General features: G+C 50.9%; 1 protein-coding gene across 2 annotated transcripts in view; it reads left to right on the top strand.

Moving 5' to 3' along the window:
• Positions 1-20,043, top strand: part of TUT4 (terminal uridylyl transferase 4) — an 86,768-nt gene that overhangs the window by 15,445 nt on the left and 51,280 nt on the right. Inside the window, exons 1-2 of one of the 2 annotated variants that reach the window (XM_044301922.1) lie at positions 9,855-10,029; positions 17,767-18,385. In XM_044301922.1, the coding sequence (XP_044157857.1) occupies positions 17,863-18,385 (523 nt within the window). In that variant the 5' untranslated portion in view covers positions 9,855-10,029; positions 17,767-17,862. Of the gene's footprint in view, positions 1-9,854; positions 10,030-17,766; positions 18,386-20,043 lie in introns of those variants that run through there. The other variant, XM_044301923.1, reaches the window with a different exon arrangement.

The raw sequence follows: 20,043 nt of genomic DNA, 5'->3' as shown, positions 1-20,043 counted from the left end.
TAGGCATAAAATTTTCAATAGATGGTTGCGCAAAAACGGAACGGATACGGAAGACATACGGATGCATTTCCGTATGTGTTCCTTTTTTTTGCGGACCCATTGACTTGAATGGAGCCACGGACCGTGATTTGTGGATAATAATAGGACAAGACTCAAAATGTAGCGGAACGGAAATGCGGACATACAGAAACGGAATGCTCACGGAGTACATTCCGTTTTTTTGGTGGACTAATAGAAATTAATGGTTCCGTATATGGACCATATACGGAACTTAAAAAATGGCCCGTATACGGAAAGCAAAAAACGTTTGTGTGAACAAGCCCTTACTCTGTGTGCATTCCGTTTCCGTATGTCTGTTCCGAAAAAAAAATATATAGAACATTTCCTATTATTGTCTGCATTACGGACAAGGATAGGACTGTTCTATCAGGGGCCAGCTGTTCCGTTCCGCAAAATGCACACGAACGTCACCCATATTTTTTTGCAGGATCTGTTTTTTGCGGACTGCAAAATACATATGGTCGTGTGCATGAGGCCTAAGGCCATGTTCACACTACAAATGTTGATTATGCCAAAAACTACCAAGTATTCCGAGGCAGAAACCGACACAGTTTCTTGCCTCTGTTTCTCACTTTTAATGCTGTGGACCCGATCACGGTATTGCCCCATTAAATGGATTTTTTATTTTGTAATATGTATTTTTTCCGAATGTGTTTCAAATCCTATAGATAAGGGTGCATTTACACGACCGTGTCCGTAAAACGCAGATCCGCAAGACATCCGTGTTTCATCAGTTTCTTTGCAGATGAATTTTAATAATGCTATTCTTGTCTTCAAAACTGACATGAATAGGACTTTATTTTTTTTTTGGGAGAACTGCGGAATGGACCCTTTCACACGGGCGAGTATTCCGCACAGATGCAATGCGTGAGGTGAACGCATTGCACCCGCACTAAATTCCGACCCATTCATTTCTATGGGGCTGTGCACATGAGCGGTGATTTTCACGCATCACTTGTGCGTTGCGTGAAAATCGCAGCATGCTCTATTTTGTGCGTTTTTCACGTAACGCAAGCCCCATAGAAATGACTGGTGTTGCGTGAAAATCGCAAGCGATTTTCACGCGCGGTTGCTAGGAGACGATCGGGATGGAGACCCGATCATTATTATTTTCCCTTATAACATGGTTATAAGGGAAAATAATAGCATTCTTAATACAGAATACATAGTACAATAGCGCTGGAGGGGTTAAAAAAAAAATTTCAAATTTTTTAACTCACCTTAGTCCACTTGATCGCGCAGCCGGCTTCTCTTTTGTCTTCTTTGCTGATTGCAGGAACAGGACCTATGGTGATGTCACTCCAGTCATCACATGATCTTTTATCATGGTGATGGATCATGTGATGGACCATGTGATGACCGGAGTGATGTCACCACAGGTCCTGTTCCTGCAATCAGCAAAGAAGGAGACAGAAGAGATGCCGGCTGCGCGATCAAGTGGACTAAGGTGAGTTAAATTGTTTTTTATTTATTTTTAACCCCTCCAGCGCTATTTTACTATGCATTCTGTATTCAGAATGCTATTATTTTCCCTTATAGCCATGTTATAAGGGAAAATAATACAATCTACAGAACACCGATCCCAAGCCCGAACTTCTGTGAAGAAGTTCGGGTTTGGGTACCAAACATGCGCAATTTTTCTCACGCGAGTGCAAAACGCATTACAATGTTTTGCACTCGCGCGGAAAAATCAGCGCATGTTCCCTGCAACGCACCTTTTCCCGCAATGCCTGTGTGAAAGAGGCCTAACAGTTTGCATGGCTTTGTTTTGTGTGTAGGGACCTCATGTGACACAACTAAAGGGCTCATGCCTACATGCGTAAGGGGCCCGTGCCGTGCTGCGGACCATAAATAGAGGTCTGCAATACATGGCACCAGCCGTATGCACTCCGTTTGCGAATGCGGGGCCATTGACTTGAGTGGGTCTGCGATCCGCAAGATATGGCCAAAGATAGAACATGTTCTTCTTGTGGTGCGGAGGCACGGATCCAAAGGCCTTCTATGGGCTTCCGAGCCGTGCCTAAGTTCCGCAAAAGACAGGTTATGTCTTATCTTCGGTCGTATGTTGCAGATCGCAGGACCCATCCAAGTCAATAGGTCGGCATCTGCATCACAGAGTTCGCACGGAAGATGGCGAGTGGCCGTTTACGATCCGCAATACGGGCACAGAGCCCTTGCGCTTGTAGGCATGGGCCTGAAGAGAACGTAGAGAGGGCAAGACTAGTAGCCTCCAATATATACACAATACAAAAAAAAAAAGGACTAATACAAAACATTGCACATCCAAAACACATATACAGAAATCTATATTTTTATTGAAGCCAACAATAACCATACATTCAAAATCCTGAAATACCACAGGGCGGTAGAAAATAGGTCCTACCGCCACGATGCAAGCAACACCCGTAATGAGTGTTTGTGGCCAACATGTGTGAGGTAGGCAAATTACACTGCCAGTCCCAATAGAAGCAGGGACTGATGTAACGATGGCACTCTCTGTACTGCCGAATATATGGCACAGAGCAGCCTGCCGGATCCCCATTGACTGCAATGAGGTCCAGCGGTGATCCGGCAGATTTCCAGCAAAAATGTCGGGTTTCGGGGCGGACATAAACCATCACATGCTTTGCAAACAGAGATGAACAAGGCCTATATAAGTAGCAGTAAATAAATAGAAATGAAAGGTGTGTGTTTTGCATCATCGGTTACAGATAGTATCAGTATAATTTCTCGCCTCTTTAGGGCGGTGCATTATTTTGCACATACTGCGAGCGTCCACTAGAGGGCCCTCTTTAACAATCAATTATAAGCACTTCCAAATTGAGGAAGGTAAGATGAAACGCCTCTTTCCACATGAAGTCCAGGGGAGAAGTCTTTGGGGGTCATTTATTACGTTTGCCTGTTTTTTAGAGTGCAATTAGACCGATGTAGTGCATTACGCCTGTCATTATTTTGCATAGTCGTACAGCAGGTGATGAATTAGGCGATGCGTCTCCGTATTCATTAGGGCACATATTGGGTGGTGTACAATAGGGACAGTTGAAAATCAAAATCAGCTCCAAAAACACTTCCAATCATTTCAATGGGAAGCAGCAGTTGATTTTTAACCATTATTAATACTCACAGTACCTAACGCTATTCATACTCACAATATCCACAATTAATATTTACATTACCCATTATTAATACTCACTAGTAATACTCACAATAACCACTAGGCTTCAGCGAATCGAGCTACAGATCATAGATCCGAATTTGATTCCTTAAAAAAACTTAGTTTGAAATGCTGTTTCCATACAGCATTAAAATGTATGGGCTCTGTGGAGGAAAACTTTGTGTCACCCAAAGTTGCGCTAGACTTCGGTGAATGACTACGGTTTTCCTATCTGCGTAAATGAAAACGTTTTAAGATAGGAATCCATAGTCGGGTTTGGTACTGGCGGGTACCTCGGTACCAAAGACCGCTTTGAACTCCTTTTTTTAAAATGTTCTTAAATAAGCAGATAGGAAAACCGTAGTCATTCACCGAAGTCTCGCGCAACTTTTGATGATACGGGTTCCCTCCACGGAGCACATACATCATCCACACATCGGTATTTTTCTTTTCCAGATTTTCGTTCTGTTTTTGGCGGATCCGTGTTTCCGCAAAAACTTTCCATTTTACCAATTGTACATCCGCATCCATTCTGTTTTTCTGCAAAAAAACGGAAGGAGGAATATATGTTGCTAGGGTACTAAAAAAATTATTATTTTTCTATTTCCCAGAGACAGATCCGCAATGGCGGATGACATATTGATTTTTTTTGCGGATCCGCATAACGGAATGGAACAACTGAGTGCTGTCCGCATTTTTTTGTGGGGCCATTGAAATGAAAGGGTCCGCATTCCGTTCCGCAAATTTGGATTACAAAATACTGACGTGTGAATGGACCCTAAGGGCTCATGCACACAAACGTATTTTCCTTCTGTGTTCATTCCGTATGGTGGTCAGTGATGGCCAGTTCGCATTGTTCGCCCGCGAACATATGTGGGCTGCTATCTTTTTTCACAAGTCCGGCGAGGCACAGGTAAGCCCTTACCTGTGCCTGTGCGAGAGACAGTCTGAAAACAAGTGCGGTCAGCGGGAGCAAGCAGTTCCGAGAACAGACCGATGAAGGCCCCCGGTGGCTGTTCTCGGAACTGCCTGCTCCCGCTGACCGCACTTGTTTTCAGACTGTCTCGCGCACAGGCACATGTAAGGGCTTACCTGTGCCTCGCCGGACTTGTGAAAAAAGATGGCAGCCCGCATATGTTTGCAGGCGAACAATGCGAACTGGCCATCACTGCTGGTCGTGTGCATGAGCCCTAATGCCGCACGGAAACAGCATTTCAAACAAAGTTTTTTAGCGAATCGACTTCAGCAAATCGAGCTTTTGAACATAGATCCGAGGCCTAATAATCACTATTAATTAATACAACACTAATTTCCGTTATTAATTGACTGCTCACTATAAGGCCCCCTGCAGACGAGCGTGTGTCACGCTGCGGATCCGCAGCGCAGCTCCCGGCCTGACCTCCCAGCACTGACGGGGTCACATAGAACTATATTGATTTATGATGCTATGTAACCCTTAGGCCTCCTGCACACAAACTTTTTTTTTTTCCATTTACGTTCCGCTTTTTGCGTTCCGTATACGGAACCATTCATTTCAATGGGTCCGCAAAAAAACGGAAGGTACTCCGTATACCTTCCGATTACGTATTTCCGTTCAAAGATAGAAGAGGTCCTATTATTGTCTGCATAACGGACAAGGATAGGACTGTTCTATCAGGGGCCAGCTGTTCCGTTCCACAAAAAACTGAATGCACACAGACGTCATCCGTATTGAAATACCGAAAAAGCCATACGGTCGTCTGCAAGAGGCCTTAGGGTCCATTCACACGTCCATATTTTGCGGATCTGCAAAACACGGACACCGGCAATGTGCGATCCGCAATTTGCGTACCGCACCTCGCCGACAGTATAATCGAAAATGCCTTTTCTGGTCCGCAATTGCAGACAAGAATAGGACATGTTCTATTTTTTTCGGGAGCGGAATTGCGGATCCCAGAAATGCGGATGCGGATCCCGGAAATGTGGATCCGCATCCGTTCCAGCCTCATTGAAAGTGAATGGGTCCGCACCCGTTTTGCAAATTGTGGACGTGTGAATGGACCCTTAGGCCTCATGCACACGGCTGTTGTATTGGTCTGCATCCGAGCCGCAGTTTTGGCCGCTCGGATGTGGACCCATTCACTTCAATGGGGCTGCAAAAGATGTGGACAGCACTCCGTGTGCTGTCCGCATCCGTTGCTCCGTTCTGTGGCCCCGCAAAAAAAAATATAACCTGTCATATTCTTGTCCGCGCTTTGCGGACAAGAATAGGCATTTACATTAAAGGCTGTCCGTGCCGCTCCGCAAATTGCAGAACGGTGGTGTGCATGAGGCCTAACAATGAGCCACCAAAAATAAACGGACGCAATACGGATGCAAATGGCTGCACACCGTTATATATACAAACAATAGAGCTAAGAAATGGGGGTCATTCTAGATAAGTAGTACAATACCGACTATAAATGAGTAATGAAAGCTCTTAGCGCACATACGTGTCGGGCCCATCTACCAGGCGTCAAGGTGGCTTCCCTAACACTAAATATACTGCCTCACTTTGGACTTACTTAAGCCTCCAATATTCAGGGCAGTGTAGGAACCAGCTACAAACGTACTCTGCTCAGAAGTCCCAGGTAGATGGGCGAGTTCAGTCTAAAAGAGGCGCTACCCTCAATGTATTGCAAGAAAATTTAGACTAAAACCTTAAGAATCACAGGTGCATATCCATGAAGCAAACATAATTACAAAAAACTAAATGGCTGCACACAGTTAGGCTACTTTCACACTTGCGTTCGGAGCGGATCCGTCTGGTGTCTGCACAGACGGATCCGCACCTATAATGCAAACGCTTAGATCCGTTCAGAACGGATCCGTTTGCATTACCATGAACAAAAAAAAATTAAATAATTTTTTTTGTTTTTTTTTGTTCATGATAGTGCAAACGGATCCGTTTTGACTTTACATTGAAAGTCAATGGGGGACGGATCTAAAATTGAGCCATATTGTGTCAACTTCAAACGGATCCGTCCCCATTGACTTACATTATAAGTCTGGACGGATCCGTTTGCCTCCGCACGGCCAGACGGACACCCGAACGCTGCTGAGCGGAGGACAGACGGTGCCAGACTGATGCATTCTGAGCGGATCCGCGTCCACTCAGAATGCATTAGGGCTGGACGGATCCGTTCGGGGCCGCTTGTGAGAGCCTTCAAACGGAACTCACAAGCGGAGCCCCGAATGCAAGTGTGAAAGTAGCCTTATATATACGTGCGCTTAGAACTTCCATTACTCATTTATAGTCGGTATTGTACCACTTTTATCTGGAATGACCCCCATTTCTTAGCTCTATTGTTTGTATATATAACTGTGTGCAGCCATTTTGTTTTTTGTAATTATGTTTGCTTCATGGATATGCACCTGTGATTCTGAAGGTTCTAGTCGAAATTTTTTAGCAATACGGATGTCATCCGTTTTTTTTTTGCAGATCAGTGTTTCACAGACCGAAGTCGTTCTCCCCGCCCTCCTGACTACTGACCCCGCACCTCCTCAGCCCCCCAGAGACCGATCTGACAGCCCCGCACCCTCCTCCTCAGCCCCCCCCAGTGACCGCTCTGACAGCCCCGCACCCTCCTCCTGAGTCCCCCCAGTGACCGCTCTGACAGCCCCCCACCCTCCTCCTCAGACCCCCAGTGACCGCTCTGACAGCCCCGCACCCTCCTCCTCAGCCCCCCAGTGACCGTTTTGACAGCCCCGCACCCTCCTCCTCAGCCCCCCAGTGACCGCTCTGACAGCCCCGCACCCTCCTCCTCAGCCCCCCAGTGACCGCTCTGACAGCCCCGCACCCTCCTCCTCAGCCCCCCAGTAACCGCTCTGACAGCCCCCCACTCTCCTCCTCAGCCCCGCACCCTCCTCCTCAGCCCCCCCCAGTGACCGCTCTGACAGCCCCGCACCCTCCTCCTCAGCCCCCCACCCTCCTCCTCAGCCCCCCCAGTGACCGCTCTGACAGCCCCGCACCCTCCTCCTCAGCCCCCCCAGTGACCGCTGACAGCCCGCACCCTCCTCCTCAGCCACACAGTGACCGCTCTGACAGCCCCGCACCCTCCTCCTCAGCCCCCCAGTGACCGCTCTGACAGCCCCGCACCTCGGTGACACCCACCCTCAGTGACCGCTCTGACAGCCCCGCACCCTCCTCCTCAGCCACACAGTGACCGCTCTGACAGCCCCGCACCCTCCTCCTCAGCCTTCATCAGTGACCGCTCTGACAGCCCCGCACCCTCCTCCTCAGCCACACAGTGACCGCTCTGACAGCCCCGCACCCTCCTCCTCAGCCTTCATCAGTGACCGCTCTGACAGCCCCGCACCCTCCACCTCAGCCCCCCCAGTGACCGCTCTGACAGCCCCGCACCCTCCTCCTCAGCCCCCCCAGTGACCTCTCTGACAGCCCCGCACCTCGGTGACACTCACCCTCAGTGACCGCTCTGACAGCCCCGCACCCTCCTCCTCAGCCACACAGTGACCGCTCTGACAGCCCCCCAGTGACCGCTCTGACAGCCCCCCACTCTCCTCCTCAGCTCCGCACCCTCCTCCTCAGCCACACAGTGACCGCTCTGACAGCTCCGCACCCTCCTCCTCAGCCCCCCAGTGACCGCTCTGACAGCCCCGCACCCTCCTCCATAGCCCCCATCAGTGACCGCTCTGACAGCTCCGCACCCTCCTCCTCAGCCCCCCAGTGACCGCTCTGACAGCCCCGCACCCTCCTCCATAGCCCCCATCAGTGACCGCTCTGACAGCCCCGCACCCTCCTCCTCAGCCCCCCCACTCTCCTCCTCAGCCCCCCAGTGACCGCTCTGACAGCCCCGCACCCTCCTCCTCAGCCCCCCCCCAGTGACCGCTCTGACAGCCCCGCACCCTCCTCCTCAGCCCCCCCAGTGACTGCTCTGACAGCCCCGCACCCTCCTCCTCAGCCCCCCCAGTGACCGTTCTGACAGTCCCGCACCCTCCTCCTCAGCCCCCCCAGTGACCGCTCTGACAGCACCGCACCCTCCTCCTCAGCCCCCCCAGTGACCGATCTGACAGCCCCGCACCCTCTTCCTCAGCCCCCCAGTGACTGCTCTGACAGCACCGCACCCTCCTCCTCAGCCCCCCCAGTGACCGCTCTGACAGCCCCGCACCCTCCTCCTCAGCCCCCCCAGTGACCGCTCTGACAGCCCCGCACCCTCCTCCTCAGCCACACAGTGACCGCTCTGACAGCCCCGCACCCTCCTCCTCAGCCTTCATCAGTGACCGCTCTGACAGCCCCGCACCCTCCTCCTCAGCCACACAGTGACCGCTCTGACAGCCCCGCACCCTCCTCCTCAGCCTTCATCAGTGACCGCTCTGACAGCCCCGCACCCTCCACCTCAGCCCCCCCAGTGACCGCTCTGACAGCCCCGCACCCTCCTCCTCAGCCCCCCCAGTGACCTCTCTGACAGCCCCGCACCTCGGTGACACTCACCCTCAGTGACCGCTCTGACAGCCCCGCACCCTCCTCCTCAGCCACACAGTGACCGCTCTGACAGCCCCCCAGTGACCGCTCTGACAGCCCCCCACTCTCCTCCTCAGCTCCGCACCCTCCTCCTCAGCCACACAGTGACCGCTCTGACAGCTCCGCACCCTCCTCCTCAGCCCCCCAGTGACCGCTCTGACAGCCCCGCACCCTCCTCCATAGCCCCCATCAGTGACCGCTCTGACAGCTCCGCACCCTCCTCCTCAGCCCCCCAGTGACCGCTCTGACAGCCCCGCACCCTCCTCCATAGCCCCCATCAGTGACCGCTCTGACAGCCCCGCACCCTCCTCCTCAGCCCCCCCACTCTCCTCCTCAGCCCCCCAGTGACCGCTCTGACAGCCCCGCACCCTCCTCCTCAGCCCCCCCCCAGTGACCGCTCTGACAGCCCCGCACCCTCCTCCTCAGCCCCCCCAGTGACTGCTCTGACAGCCCCGCACCCTCCTCCTCAGCCCCCCCAGTGACCGTTCTGACAGTCCCGCACCCTCCTCCTCAGCCCCCCCAGTGACCGCTCTGACAGCACCGCACCCTCCTCCTCAGCCCCCCCAGTGACCGATCTGACAGCCCCGCACCCTCTTCCTCAGCCCCCCAGTGACTGCTCTGACAGCACCGCACCCTCCTCCTCAGCCCCCCCAGTGACCGCTCTGACAGCCCCGCACCCTCCTCCTCAGCCCCCCCAGTGACCGCTCTGACAGCCCCGCACCCTCCTCCTCAGCCCCCCAGTGACCGCTCTGACAGCCCCGCACCCTCCTCCTCAGCCCCCCAGTGACCGCTCTGACAGCCCCGCACCCTCCTCCTCAGCCCCCCAGTGACCGCTCTGACAGCCCCGCACCCTCCTCCTCAGCCCCCCAGTGACCGCTCTAACAGCCCCGCACCCTCCTCCTCAGCCCCCCCCCAGTGACCGCTCTGACAGCCCCCCCCCAGTGACCGCTCTGACAGCCCCGCACCCTCCTCCTCAGCCCCCCAGTGACCGCTCTGACAGCCCCGCACCCTCCTCCTCAGCCCCCCAGTGACCGCTCTGACAGCCCCGCACCCTCCTCCTCAGCCCCCCCAGTGACCGCTCTGACAGCCCCGCACCTCGCTGACACTCCCCCTCAGTGACAGGCCGGGCCCCGCCCCCGCCCCACAATGCAGTGCGCGCTGGACATGGCGGCGGTCTGAGCTGTGTGTTCGGGGCCTGCACAGTGCTAGGAGCCGAACATGGCGCTCCCCCCGCGGCGACCTTGGGTGTGAGAGCCGCACACGTCCGAGTATCCCCGCCGGGGCCTCTGGACGCCGCTCGGAGCCAGGACCTCAGGTAGGTGACCCCGGCGTCCTTCCTCGCCCGGGTCCGGACTGTGTGTCAGGAGAGGGTCGGAGGGGATCCCGGGGGCGGCCTGGAGGTGGTGTCCGTGTGTGTGACTGAGGCCTGACGTACCGGAGAGGAGTAGCGTGCATTCTGTGCGTGGGTCAGGGGTGTGTTTATGACGTCACCGTGTTTACATTCTTTCTGTGACGTCACTGCTGATGTGCTGTCAGTCCAGGTCCTGGCTGGTGTGTCCTCTGTGCTGCCTCTTGGCTTCTTCATTCCTCTCTGGGATGGTTATTGATCTGTATACAGTGTGTACTAGATGGCGGGTGACACTGTGACACCTAGACTGGCCCCGTGTGAGCCGCCACCATTCGTGTGACCAGTGACTGGGACAATCAGCCGAGGTGGCGGGAATCACAGCGAAATCTGTTACCATTAAAGTCCAGTGAGATTTCCACTGAGGTCCAGGTCTAATGCTGCCATGTAGTTGTCAGGTTTACCCCGATCCGCCATGTAGTTGTCAGGTTTACCCCGATCCGCCATGTAGTTGTCAGGTTTACCCCGATCCGCCATGTAGTTGTCAGGTTTACCCCGATCCGCCATGTAGTTGTCAGGTTTACCCCGATCCGCCATGTAGTTGTCAGGTTTACCCCGATCCGCCATGTAGTTGTCAGGTTTACCCCGATCCGCCATGTAGTTGTCAGGTTTACCCCGATCCGCCATGTAGTTGTCAGGTTTTCCCCGATCCGCCATGTAGTTGTCAGGTTTTCCCCGATCCGCCATGTAGTTGTCAGGTTTACCCCCGATCTTCAGCAGCTTGTTAAACTTTGGGATATATGATGTCGTGGATCCTGTCGGTCCCATACACAATGGCAACATCTCTTAACGGGAACCTCTCACGTTGAACCTGGTGCCTGAGCTGCAGGCAGCATCTTAAAGGGGTTGCCACATCAGACATTGGTGACATATCTCTAGTACAGGCCACCAATGTCAGGTAGGTGCGGGTCCCACATATGTCTACAACGGGGCCCCCAAAGTAAAGGAGAGCACGACATAGGAGCTCTGAAAACAGCAGAGAGAGTGTGCGCGGCCATTTTCGGAAGTCCCATAGAAATGGAGAGTGCGCCGCGCAAGCACGGCTAATGCTCTGTTCACCTGTATGGGACCGCTGGCTAGGCTATTTTCGAAAGTCCCATAGAAATCAATGTAAATGAGCCTCTAGATTCAACGGGGGCATTACCGTTACACCTAGTGGCTCTGCTCTCTCTGCGACTGCTGTGTCCTCTGCACTGTTGTTGACAGTACCAGGCAGTGCAGAAGGCGCGGCAGTTGCAGAAAAAGCAGAGCTAGGTGTAAGGCATAGTTCACACAAACGTTTTTTTTATGAGTGTACGGGCCGTTTTTTTGTGTCCCGTATACGGAACCATTTATTTCAATGGTTCCGCAAAAAAACTGAATGTACTCCGTATGCATTCCAATTCCGTATTTCCGTTTTTCTGTTCCGTTAAAAAATAGAACATGTCCTATATTTGGCCGCAAATCACGTTCCGTGGCTCCATTCAAGTCAATGGGTCCGCAAAAAAAAAACGGAAATGCATCCGTATCCATCAGTTTTTTTCGGAACCATCTATTGAAAATGTTATGCCCAGCCCAATTTTTTCTATGTGATTACTGTATACTGTACATGGCATACGGAAAAACGGAAAGGAAACGGAAACACAACGGAACTCAAAAACGGACCGCAAAAAACTATAAAAGCCATACGTTCGTGTGAACTAGGCCTAACAGTAACGCCCCCGTTGCTCCTAGAGGCTCATTTGCATATATTAAAATCTCATTTTTCTCAGCAGTGCGGTCACATATGAACTTGGGACCAACACAGATGCCTTCAGCTGCCAAGTGCACATGGAACAGGTCAGACAGTGTCATAGGTACAAAACTGCTGACAGATGCCCTTTAACACAGGGCTGGACATGCAGATTGGGAAAATGCAGGACGCACACCGTTGGTATCCGTGTTGCATGGATTTGCAGACTGTGTGCACAGGGTCTTATGCTGTGAAATTGCTGGGATCTTCTCTTCAGATTGACGACAGGTTGCAGCCAAATCCTCATTGGCCTCGGCTGCAGATTCAGGAAGCTCGGAGCTTTCGCGTAGTCTGCAGTTCGGAGAGTTGAGTTTCACTTCTGTCACGTGAGGTGTCACCATCTGTAGAGGAGGTTGTGTGTGTGACACAGTGTTTTTCCACCGTGGTTACCGGCCGTGACGGGTACAGCAGCCAATCTGAAAAAGAGTGTCACCGACTGTCCTGGAGAATTTGATTTTGAGGGCCATGTCGATTTCTCAGGAATGTTTTCCATACTGTACCGTATGTGCCGCTTGTCCTCGTATTTGACTTTATTTCGTATTTTCAGCTTCATTTTAGTGCATTGTGTTGCAGATGCAAATTTGGGAACAGTTACGTTACCTCCAAGGGTGAAAGTGGACTCAATAAGTAATCGTATTTGCCCGGATCGGAACGTCCCTGTTCCAGATGTGTCCTGGCTTGACTGCTGGTATAACTAACTCAAGGCCTCATGCACATGAACGTATTTTCTTTCTGTGTCCGTTCCGTTCCGTTGTTTTTTTTTTTTTTGTGGATTTTACACTGAACAATTCATTTCAGTGGGTCCGCAAAAAAAAAGTAAGTAATTCTGTGTGCTTTCCGTATGTCCGTTCCGCAAAAGAATTGAACATTTCCTATTATTGTCCGCATTACGGACAAGGATAGGACTGTTCTATTTGGCGCCAGCTGTTCCGTTTTGCAAAATATGGAATGCACACGGACGTATTTTTTGCGGATCCGTTTATTACGGACCGCAAAATACATACGGTCGTTGCATGAGGCCTTATAGAATCCCGGTATTTATGCTGAAAAGCAGGCGGATCAATGCCGGACCCTATTATAGTCAATGAGGATCTAGTGGTGAGCTGTAGAATACGTCAAAATCTGTCAGGCTGCCCTCTGCCAGAACAGCCTGCCAGATCCGCATCCGCAAATGTGACCTAAATGTTTCCTAATCCCTCTTTCACACGAGCGTGACGGATTAGGTCCCGATGTGTTTACTGTTCAGGGTGCGTTCAGTGGAACTCGGACCATTTTGCAAGCAAGTTCGGTCAGTTTTGTCTGCAATTGCGTTCAGTTTTTTCTGCGCGGGTGCAATGCGTTTGGATACGTTTTTTTCACGCGCATGATAAAAAAATTGAAGGTTTACAAACAACATCTCCTAGCAACCATCAGTGAAAAACGCAGAATTAGGGAGCATTCACACGACCGTGTTGGTTTTGCGGTCCGTAAATCACGGATCCGTGTGTTCCGTATGTCTTCAGTTATCTTTCCTTTTCCGTTCCGCAAGTCCGTATAATACGGACGTGGTGCTTCCGTGTGTCATCCGTTATTCACGGTCCGCAAAAAAAACGGATGGGTAATGAAATGGGGTTTCCTAGAATGTTTTCAGTCCAAGGGTCCGTTAAAAACGGATGACACACGGATGCATTTCCGTGTGCTATCCGTTTTTCACGGACCCAATGACTTTCTATGGGGCCATGGACCGCGATTTGCGGCCAAGTATAGGACATGTTCTAAAACACACGGAACGGACACACGGAACGGACAGCACACGGATGAGAATAAAAGGCATACCGCAATTTTCACGGACCCATAGAAATGAATGGGTCCGTGCATTGTCCGTCAAAATTGCGGAACGGACGCGGAAGAAAAACACGTTCGTGTGAATGCTCCCTAAAGAACATGCTGAACTGATGTGTAAAAAAAAAAAAAACGCTCATGTACATAGACCCATTGTAATGAATGGGTCAGGATTCAGTGCGGGTGCTATGCGTTCACGTCACGCATTGCACCCGCGCAGAAAACTCGCTCGTGTGAAAGTGGCCTAAGGCTACGTTTTTCCTTTCACACTGACAACGTTTTGTTTGTGGGTTTTTTCACCTTGTGATTTTCTTTTGGTTGCTGACCTCTCCCTCACAGTAAGGGCTCATGCACACAAGCGTATTTTCTTTCCGTGTCCGTTCCGCAATGGGTCCGCAAAAAAAAAACAAAAAACGGAAGTTACTCCATGTGCATTTCGTTTCCGTATGTCCATATTTCCCTTCCACAAAAAAATAGAACATGTCCTATTATTGTCCACATTACGGACAAGGATAGGACCGTTCTATTTGGGGCCAGTTGTTCCGTTCCACAAAATACGAAATGCACACGGACGTGATCCGTGTTTTTTGCTCGTGTGAAAGAGCCTAAGGGCTCTTTCACACGAGCGGATGGTGTGCGGGTAATCGGCTGCGTGAAAGAAAACCAAGCCCCACTCCGGACAGCAGAGACACGGAGCATAACATGACTGATACTGCTCTCTGCCTCTCTGTGATCTTTTTACTACAACATCACAGTGAGATAAAGTTGTCACCGTGATTTTGTAGTAAAAAGATCACAGAGGCAAAGAGCAGTATCAATCATGTTAATGCTCCGTGTCTCTGCTGTCCGGAGGGGGGCTTGGCTCTCTTTCATGCAGCGGATTACCAGCACGGCATCCACTCGTGTGAGCGAGCCCTATGGGTCCATTCACACGTCCGTATGAATGGGTCCGCACTGTTCCGAAAAATTGCGGAACGGATCCGGACCCATTCATTTTCAATGGGGCCGCAGAACGGAAGTGCGGATGCGGACAGCACACAGTGTGCTGTCCGCATCCGCACTTCCGTACCGCAGCCCTGCAAAAAAATAGAGCATGTCCTATTCTTGTCCGCAAAAAAAACTGAAGGTACCCCGTGTGTATTTTTTTATTTCCGTATTTCCGTTTAAAAAAAAAATAGAACATGTCCTATTATTGTCCGCATTACGGACAAGGATAGGACTGTTCCGTTCAGCAAAATACAGAATGCACACGGATGTCATACGTATTTTTTTATTTTTTTGTGGATCAGATTTTTGCGGACCGCAAAATACATACGGTCGTGTGAATGAGCCCTTAGCTAAAGTCGCCCATAGATTAAGGCCTCATGGTCTGGTCTGAAAATTGCAGATCCGCAGAATCTAGATGTGATCCATGAGCATTTTCCTTTTGGACCCATTGTTTACAATGGGTCTGTGGTCCGCATTTCGTGGACATGTTCTACCTTTTTGTGGAATGGACATACGGATGTGGAAAGGACCTGGGTGATCTGTGTGCTTTCCGCGTCCGTTAGGCATATAGATGGAACGCGTCCTATACTTGTCCGTGGGATGGACCACTCTTTTGTCCACCTCTTCTAGCAGCTGTTTCTCCGCCGCTCGGGCGCTGCAGAAGTTGTGTGACCTCTCTGTAACTCGTGGCCGCGGAGCGGATGAATGGCCGCCCTGTTGCTGTGTTTGTGTAGAGAGGCCAGAGAGCGTAGGCTCGGCAGAGAGGTCGCCCCCTCCGGCAGACGTGCAGCTGTTTTGATGTGCGCACAGCCACCTGATGGCTCGGGGTTGATCCTGATGACGGACTTTTATCGCTTCGTGCAGGATTATTTTAAATCTACAGGCCTTTCTCGCAGCAGCTGCTTTTGTGATTTTAGTTCTAATTTTAGTGATTTGGGGCAGATTTTACTCTTCCTAACCACCATTTAGGCAGCGCAGATTTAGACTTGAAAATGCATCAGATTCATCGTAGTGGCTCAAGCTGGGTTTGATGCGCTATACACCCCCTCCTGGTGGGCTTACCTTGTGCCAGTGGGGCAGGTTTACTACTCCTGCAGATGGCGTTGGCTTAGACCGGCTGTGTAGACCTGATTTATCACAGGGGTCCGGGCTGCTGATACATGTGGTGCAGGGAGGGACGCCTTTGCCTGGCCCTATACCAACTATTGGTTGGCCCACGTTATCTTGTAGTTTTGGAGCACAATGACGCATCTTAGGCGCATCTCAAGAACTAGGTGCCCCGAATCCTGCCATATTTGGTGCATATTTGTGTCGAGGTGCACCGACATTAGTAAATGTAGCCCATAGGTTTTGCAGTTTTGGTGCATATTGTCGTCTTTTAATCCATGCCCCTTTCCTGCTCATTCGCCCACCCCTTGGAGGGAAAAGGAATAAGAGGCTAAAACAGTTGTGAGAAGATTTTATTGAAAGCCAGCTCATCTTAGGGACTTTGTCCCATTAAAGGGGTTCTCCGGGCTTTTTTCTATATTGATGACCTATCTTTAGGATACGTCATCGATATCAGATCGGCGGGGGTCCGGCACCCCTGCCAATCAGCTGTTTGGTGGGAAAGCAGTGCTTGTACCTGCTCGCCGTCGCAACCGCAAAGGTGAGCAGGTGTAATGACATCTCGGCCATCCCATTCACTTCAATAGGAGGGCTCCTTCCTGTTTAAGTGTATAGGAGGGAGCCGTCCCATGGAAGTGAATGGGACGACTTACTTGTAATTGCCACAGCGAGCAGGTAAACAAGGAAGACAAGGCAGCGCTGGAACGGTGTGCGGCCTTCTCTTTAAGCTGGAAGTCGCCCTCCCCTTCCCCCAAGAATCTGATATTGATGACCTACCCTGAGGATAGGTCATCATTATACAAAAAGCCCGGACAACCCCTTTAATACAATTTATCCGCTATCCACAGAATAGAGGATATCTGGCAGAAGTCTTGTGAGCTGGGGCCCCTGCCAATCACGAGACTGGGGGCCCGTGCTCCCCGACACACACTCCATTCACTTCTATGGGCCTGCTGGAGATAGCCGCATACAAGCAGTCGGCTATCTCCGGCAGCCCCACAGAACTGAACGGAAAGGCGGAAACGCATGCATGACCACTGCTCCTGTTCACACTGCTCCGCTCGTGATCGGCAGGGCTTCTTAGGGGTTGGACCCCCATCCATCAGACACTTCTCACATGCTGTGGATACGGGATACGTTGTCTTAATAGGACAAGCCCTTTAAACCCTACATTAGGCTCTGCTAATGTAAGCAATGCCCTAGGGCAGTGATGGCGAACCTTTTAGAGACCGAGTGCCCAAACCGCAACCCCAAAACCCCCTTATTTATCGCAAAGTGCCAACGTGGCAAGTTAACCTGAATCCTACAGTTCAATATAGTATACCTTTCATATACTTTATCATGTAGTAGCTATAATAGCCTGTCTACATTCAGTGCGCTGCCTGTGCTCTTCATGGTGCGCCCGGCGCTGATGAATGGCAGGAAAGGTCTAAGGCATATTGGTACACTCAGACTTTTTCCAGGGTGTGGGTGCCCACAGAGAGGGCTCCGAGTGCCGCCTCTGGCACCCGTGCCATAGGTTCGCCACCACTGCCCTAGGGCTACGTTCACGTATGTGATGGGGAACATCGGCAGATACCATATCCGGTAAAGCCGGGCGCCGCCGGGTCCCCATTCACTATAATGTGATCTGGCAGTCGTGCATGCAGCACTTTTTTCCCAGCAGATTGCAGGCATTTATGCTGGAAGGACATCAGATCCCATTATAGTGAATGGGGATCCAGCGGTGCCCAGCTATACCGGATTCAGTCGCTCCAGTAGTCTGCCCCTCGCCAACGCATATGTGAATATACCCTTAATACGTGGTCATTGGCCTGAACCTTTTATTCCTTGGGATTTTCTCAGGAAGTATATTATATGGCATGTCGCCATCATGGTATTTGGGTAATGTGATAGAGCTACATTGTGATGATTGTGGTCTTTGGATGTTGATGATATGAAGTGATTGATCTCATCCCCAGGCAGTGCCGCGGCCTCTTCACCCGACGCCGAGATCTGAAACCGCTGTGGTGACTTGAGAAACACTTATCCAATGGTGTGAAAATTAGAGCGGAATAATGGATGGACTCTCCAAACCTGTGAACCACGAGTCGAGGAAACCACTGACCCGCACAGGCCGTGGGGAGAACAGGGGCGTGCGAGTAGTGAACAACCAGAAGCATAAGCATAGAGGGGACAGTAAACAAGCGCAAGAAAACAATGGCAGCTCTACAATCATCGGCAAAAAGGGCAAGTCGTCGGAGCTGTGTGGGGTAATTGCGGAAGACTCGAAGATCTGTAACGACAACTCAACTAATTGCACTAGTGGGACGGTAGACGTGGGGCAAGACGTGGGTCACTCAAAAGCCAAGAGGTCTTCTCCACTGCTAGCAGGAAAGAAACCACCCCGAGCTATCAAGCCGGAGCAAAGTGATCCAAAATCCAAAGATGCTGGGGAGTCCACTGGGAATCAGGACACTGCCCATCCCAAAGGCTCTTCAGAAAACAGTCCGGATAACGGTGCAGAAAATGTTGCCTCGGAGACTGTAAATGAGGGGTCACCTGGAGATCCACAGGCATCTGCTGCAGTGCGCCCACTAGGTGAGCCTGCACGTTGTCACTGTAGTCTAATCCATATGGTTCATTGCCTCATACCCGTCACCTCTGGGGCGGTCGGTTATTTGAGATGAAGCATTTAAAGAAGGGATGGCCAACCTGAGGCTCTCCAGCTGCAAAACTACAACTCCCTGCATGCCCAGACTGCCTACAGCAGGGCATGGTGGGATTTGTAGTTTTACAACATCTGGAGAGCTGCAGGTTAGCTATCCATTGATTTAAAGGATGTTTCAGGCTCAGAATCTACAATATTAAGCAAGTTCATAAAGGGTTTTCTAATCATTCATACAACATTGAATGGCCCCCATTCTATATCTTTAAAGGGGTTTTCTGAGATTTTATTTTGATGACCTATCATTAGGATTGGTCATCAATATGAGCTGGGCTAGGGTCTGATTCCCAGCACCTCCGACTATCACCGGTTTCAGTTTCTGCAGTGCTCACCAGAGCTCCGGTGAGCTCCACGGCCTCCTTACAGCTTACCAAGCACAGCGCCGGCCATTGTATAGTGGCTGTGCTTGGAATTGCAGCTCAGGCCATGTGACCCATGAACGTGACGTCATGTAGCCTAGGAGGAAGCCTAAGTGCTCACGGAGCGTCGCGGCCTCTTCGTACAACTGGGGGAGGGAGTGCCGGGAGTCAGACCCCTCACCGATCTGATATATATCACCTATCCTGAAGCCATGAATATCAAAATCCTGGAGGACCCCTTCTTTCAAATCTGTCACTGGGAAATTCACTATTACACCATGCACAATGCTCCGTTCAGCTGAATATAGTGATACCTTTGAATTGGTGACCTGTTGTTTCATTCTTGAAAAAGTACTTTTAATCTATAACCTAATGCAGGCATGTCCAAAGTGCGGCCCTCCAGCTGTTGCAAAACTACAACTCCCAGCATGCCTGGATAGCTTACAGATATTAGGGCATGCTGGGAGTTGTAGTTTTGCAACAGCTGGAGGGCCGCAGTTTGGACATGCCTGAAATAAGTAGTTAAGTGCACCAAGGGTGGGCCCAAGCCACTCTGTGCACCCTTGCTCCTCCTCCTGCCAGCCCTTCTCTCTCCTTGATTGGCAGGGCCAGGCAAGATGGCTATGCAGGAACCTGGTCCTGTCAACAAGTAGGAGAGGGAGGGGATTTCAGAGGAAGCAGGAGGAACAAGGGTGCACAAAGTGCCTTGGACCCGCCCTCGGTGCACTTAACTGCTCATTGGCTTATGGATTAAAAGTACTATTTCTCTAAAATGAACCAACATGTCCAGAATGTAGAACTGGGTCTTCACTATAGCAGGAATTTGCAAGCATAATCTTACACGTTATTTGATATTTTGCCCCTCTATCCCCCCAATAGACAGAATAGAGCTTCCCTTGATAGTTACAGAAATGTCCCCATTTCTCTTTTCTAGTAGCAAATATTGTGTCCGCCACTTTCACCTTGACTTCCCCCATCTTCTTCAGTAAGGCAGTCAGCCCCCTCTTCCCAATTAGTCACAGCAGGAACCACCACAACTCCAACGAAGCTGTAGTATGCTCGCCCTACCGCTGCTGCATTGAAAATGGGGGTACAAGAACCTGCTTCTCATGATGGGAGTGTGTCCTCATCAGAGGATACTGACATCATGTTGAGCAGATACAGGGCACAGC

The sequence above is a fragment of the Bufo gargarizans genome, chromosome 7 (assembly GCF_014858855.1).
Source record: "Bufo gargarizans isolate SCDJY-AF-19 chromosome 7, ASM1485885v1, whole genome shotgun sequence".
In the NCBI taxonomy this organism is placed as follows: domain Eukaryota; kingdom Metazoa; phylum Chordata; class Amphibia; order Anura; family Bufonidae; genus Bufo; species Bufo gargarizans.
Note: the sequence above shows the minus strand (reverse complement) of the source record. Positions and strands in the feature narration are given on the sequence as shown.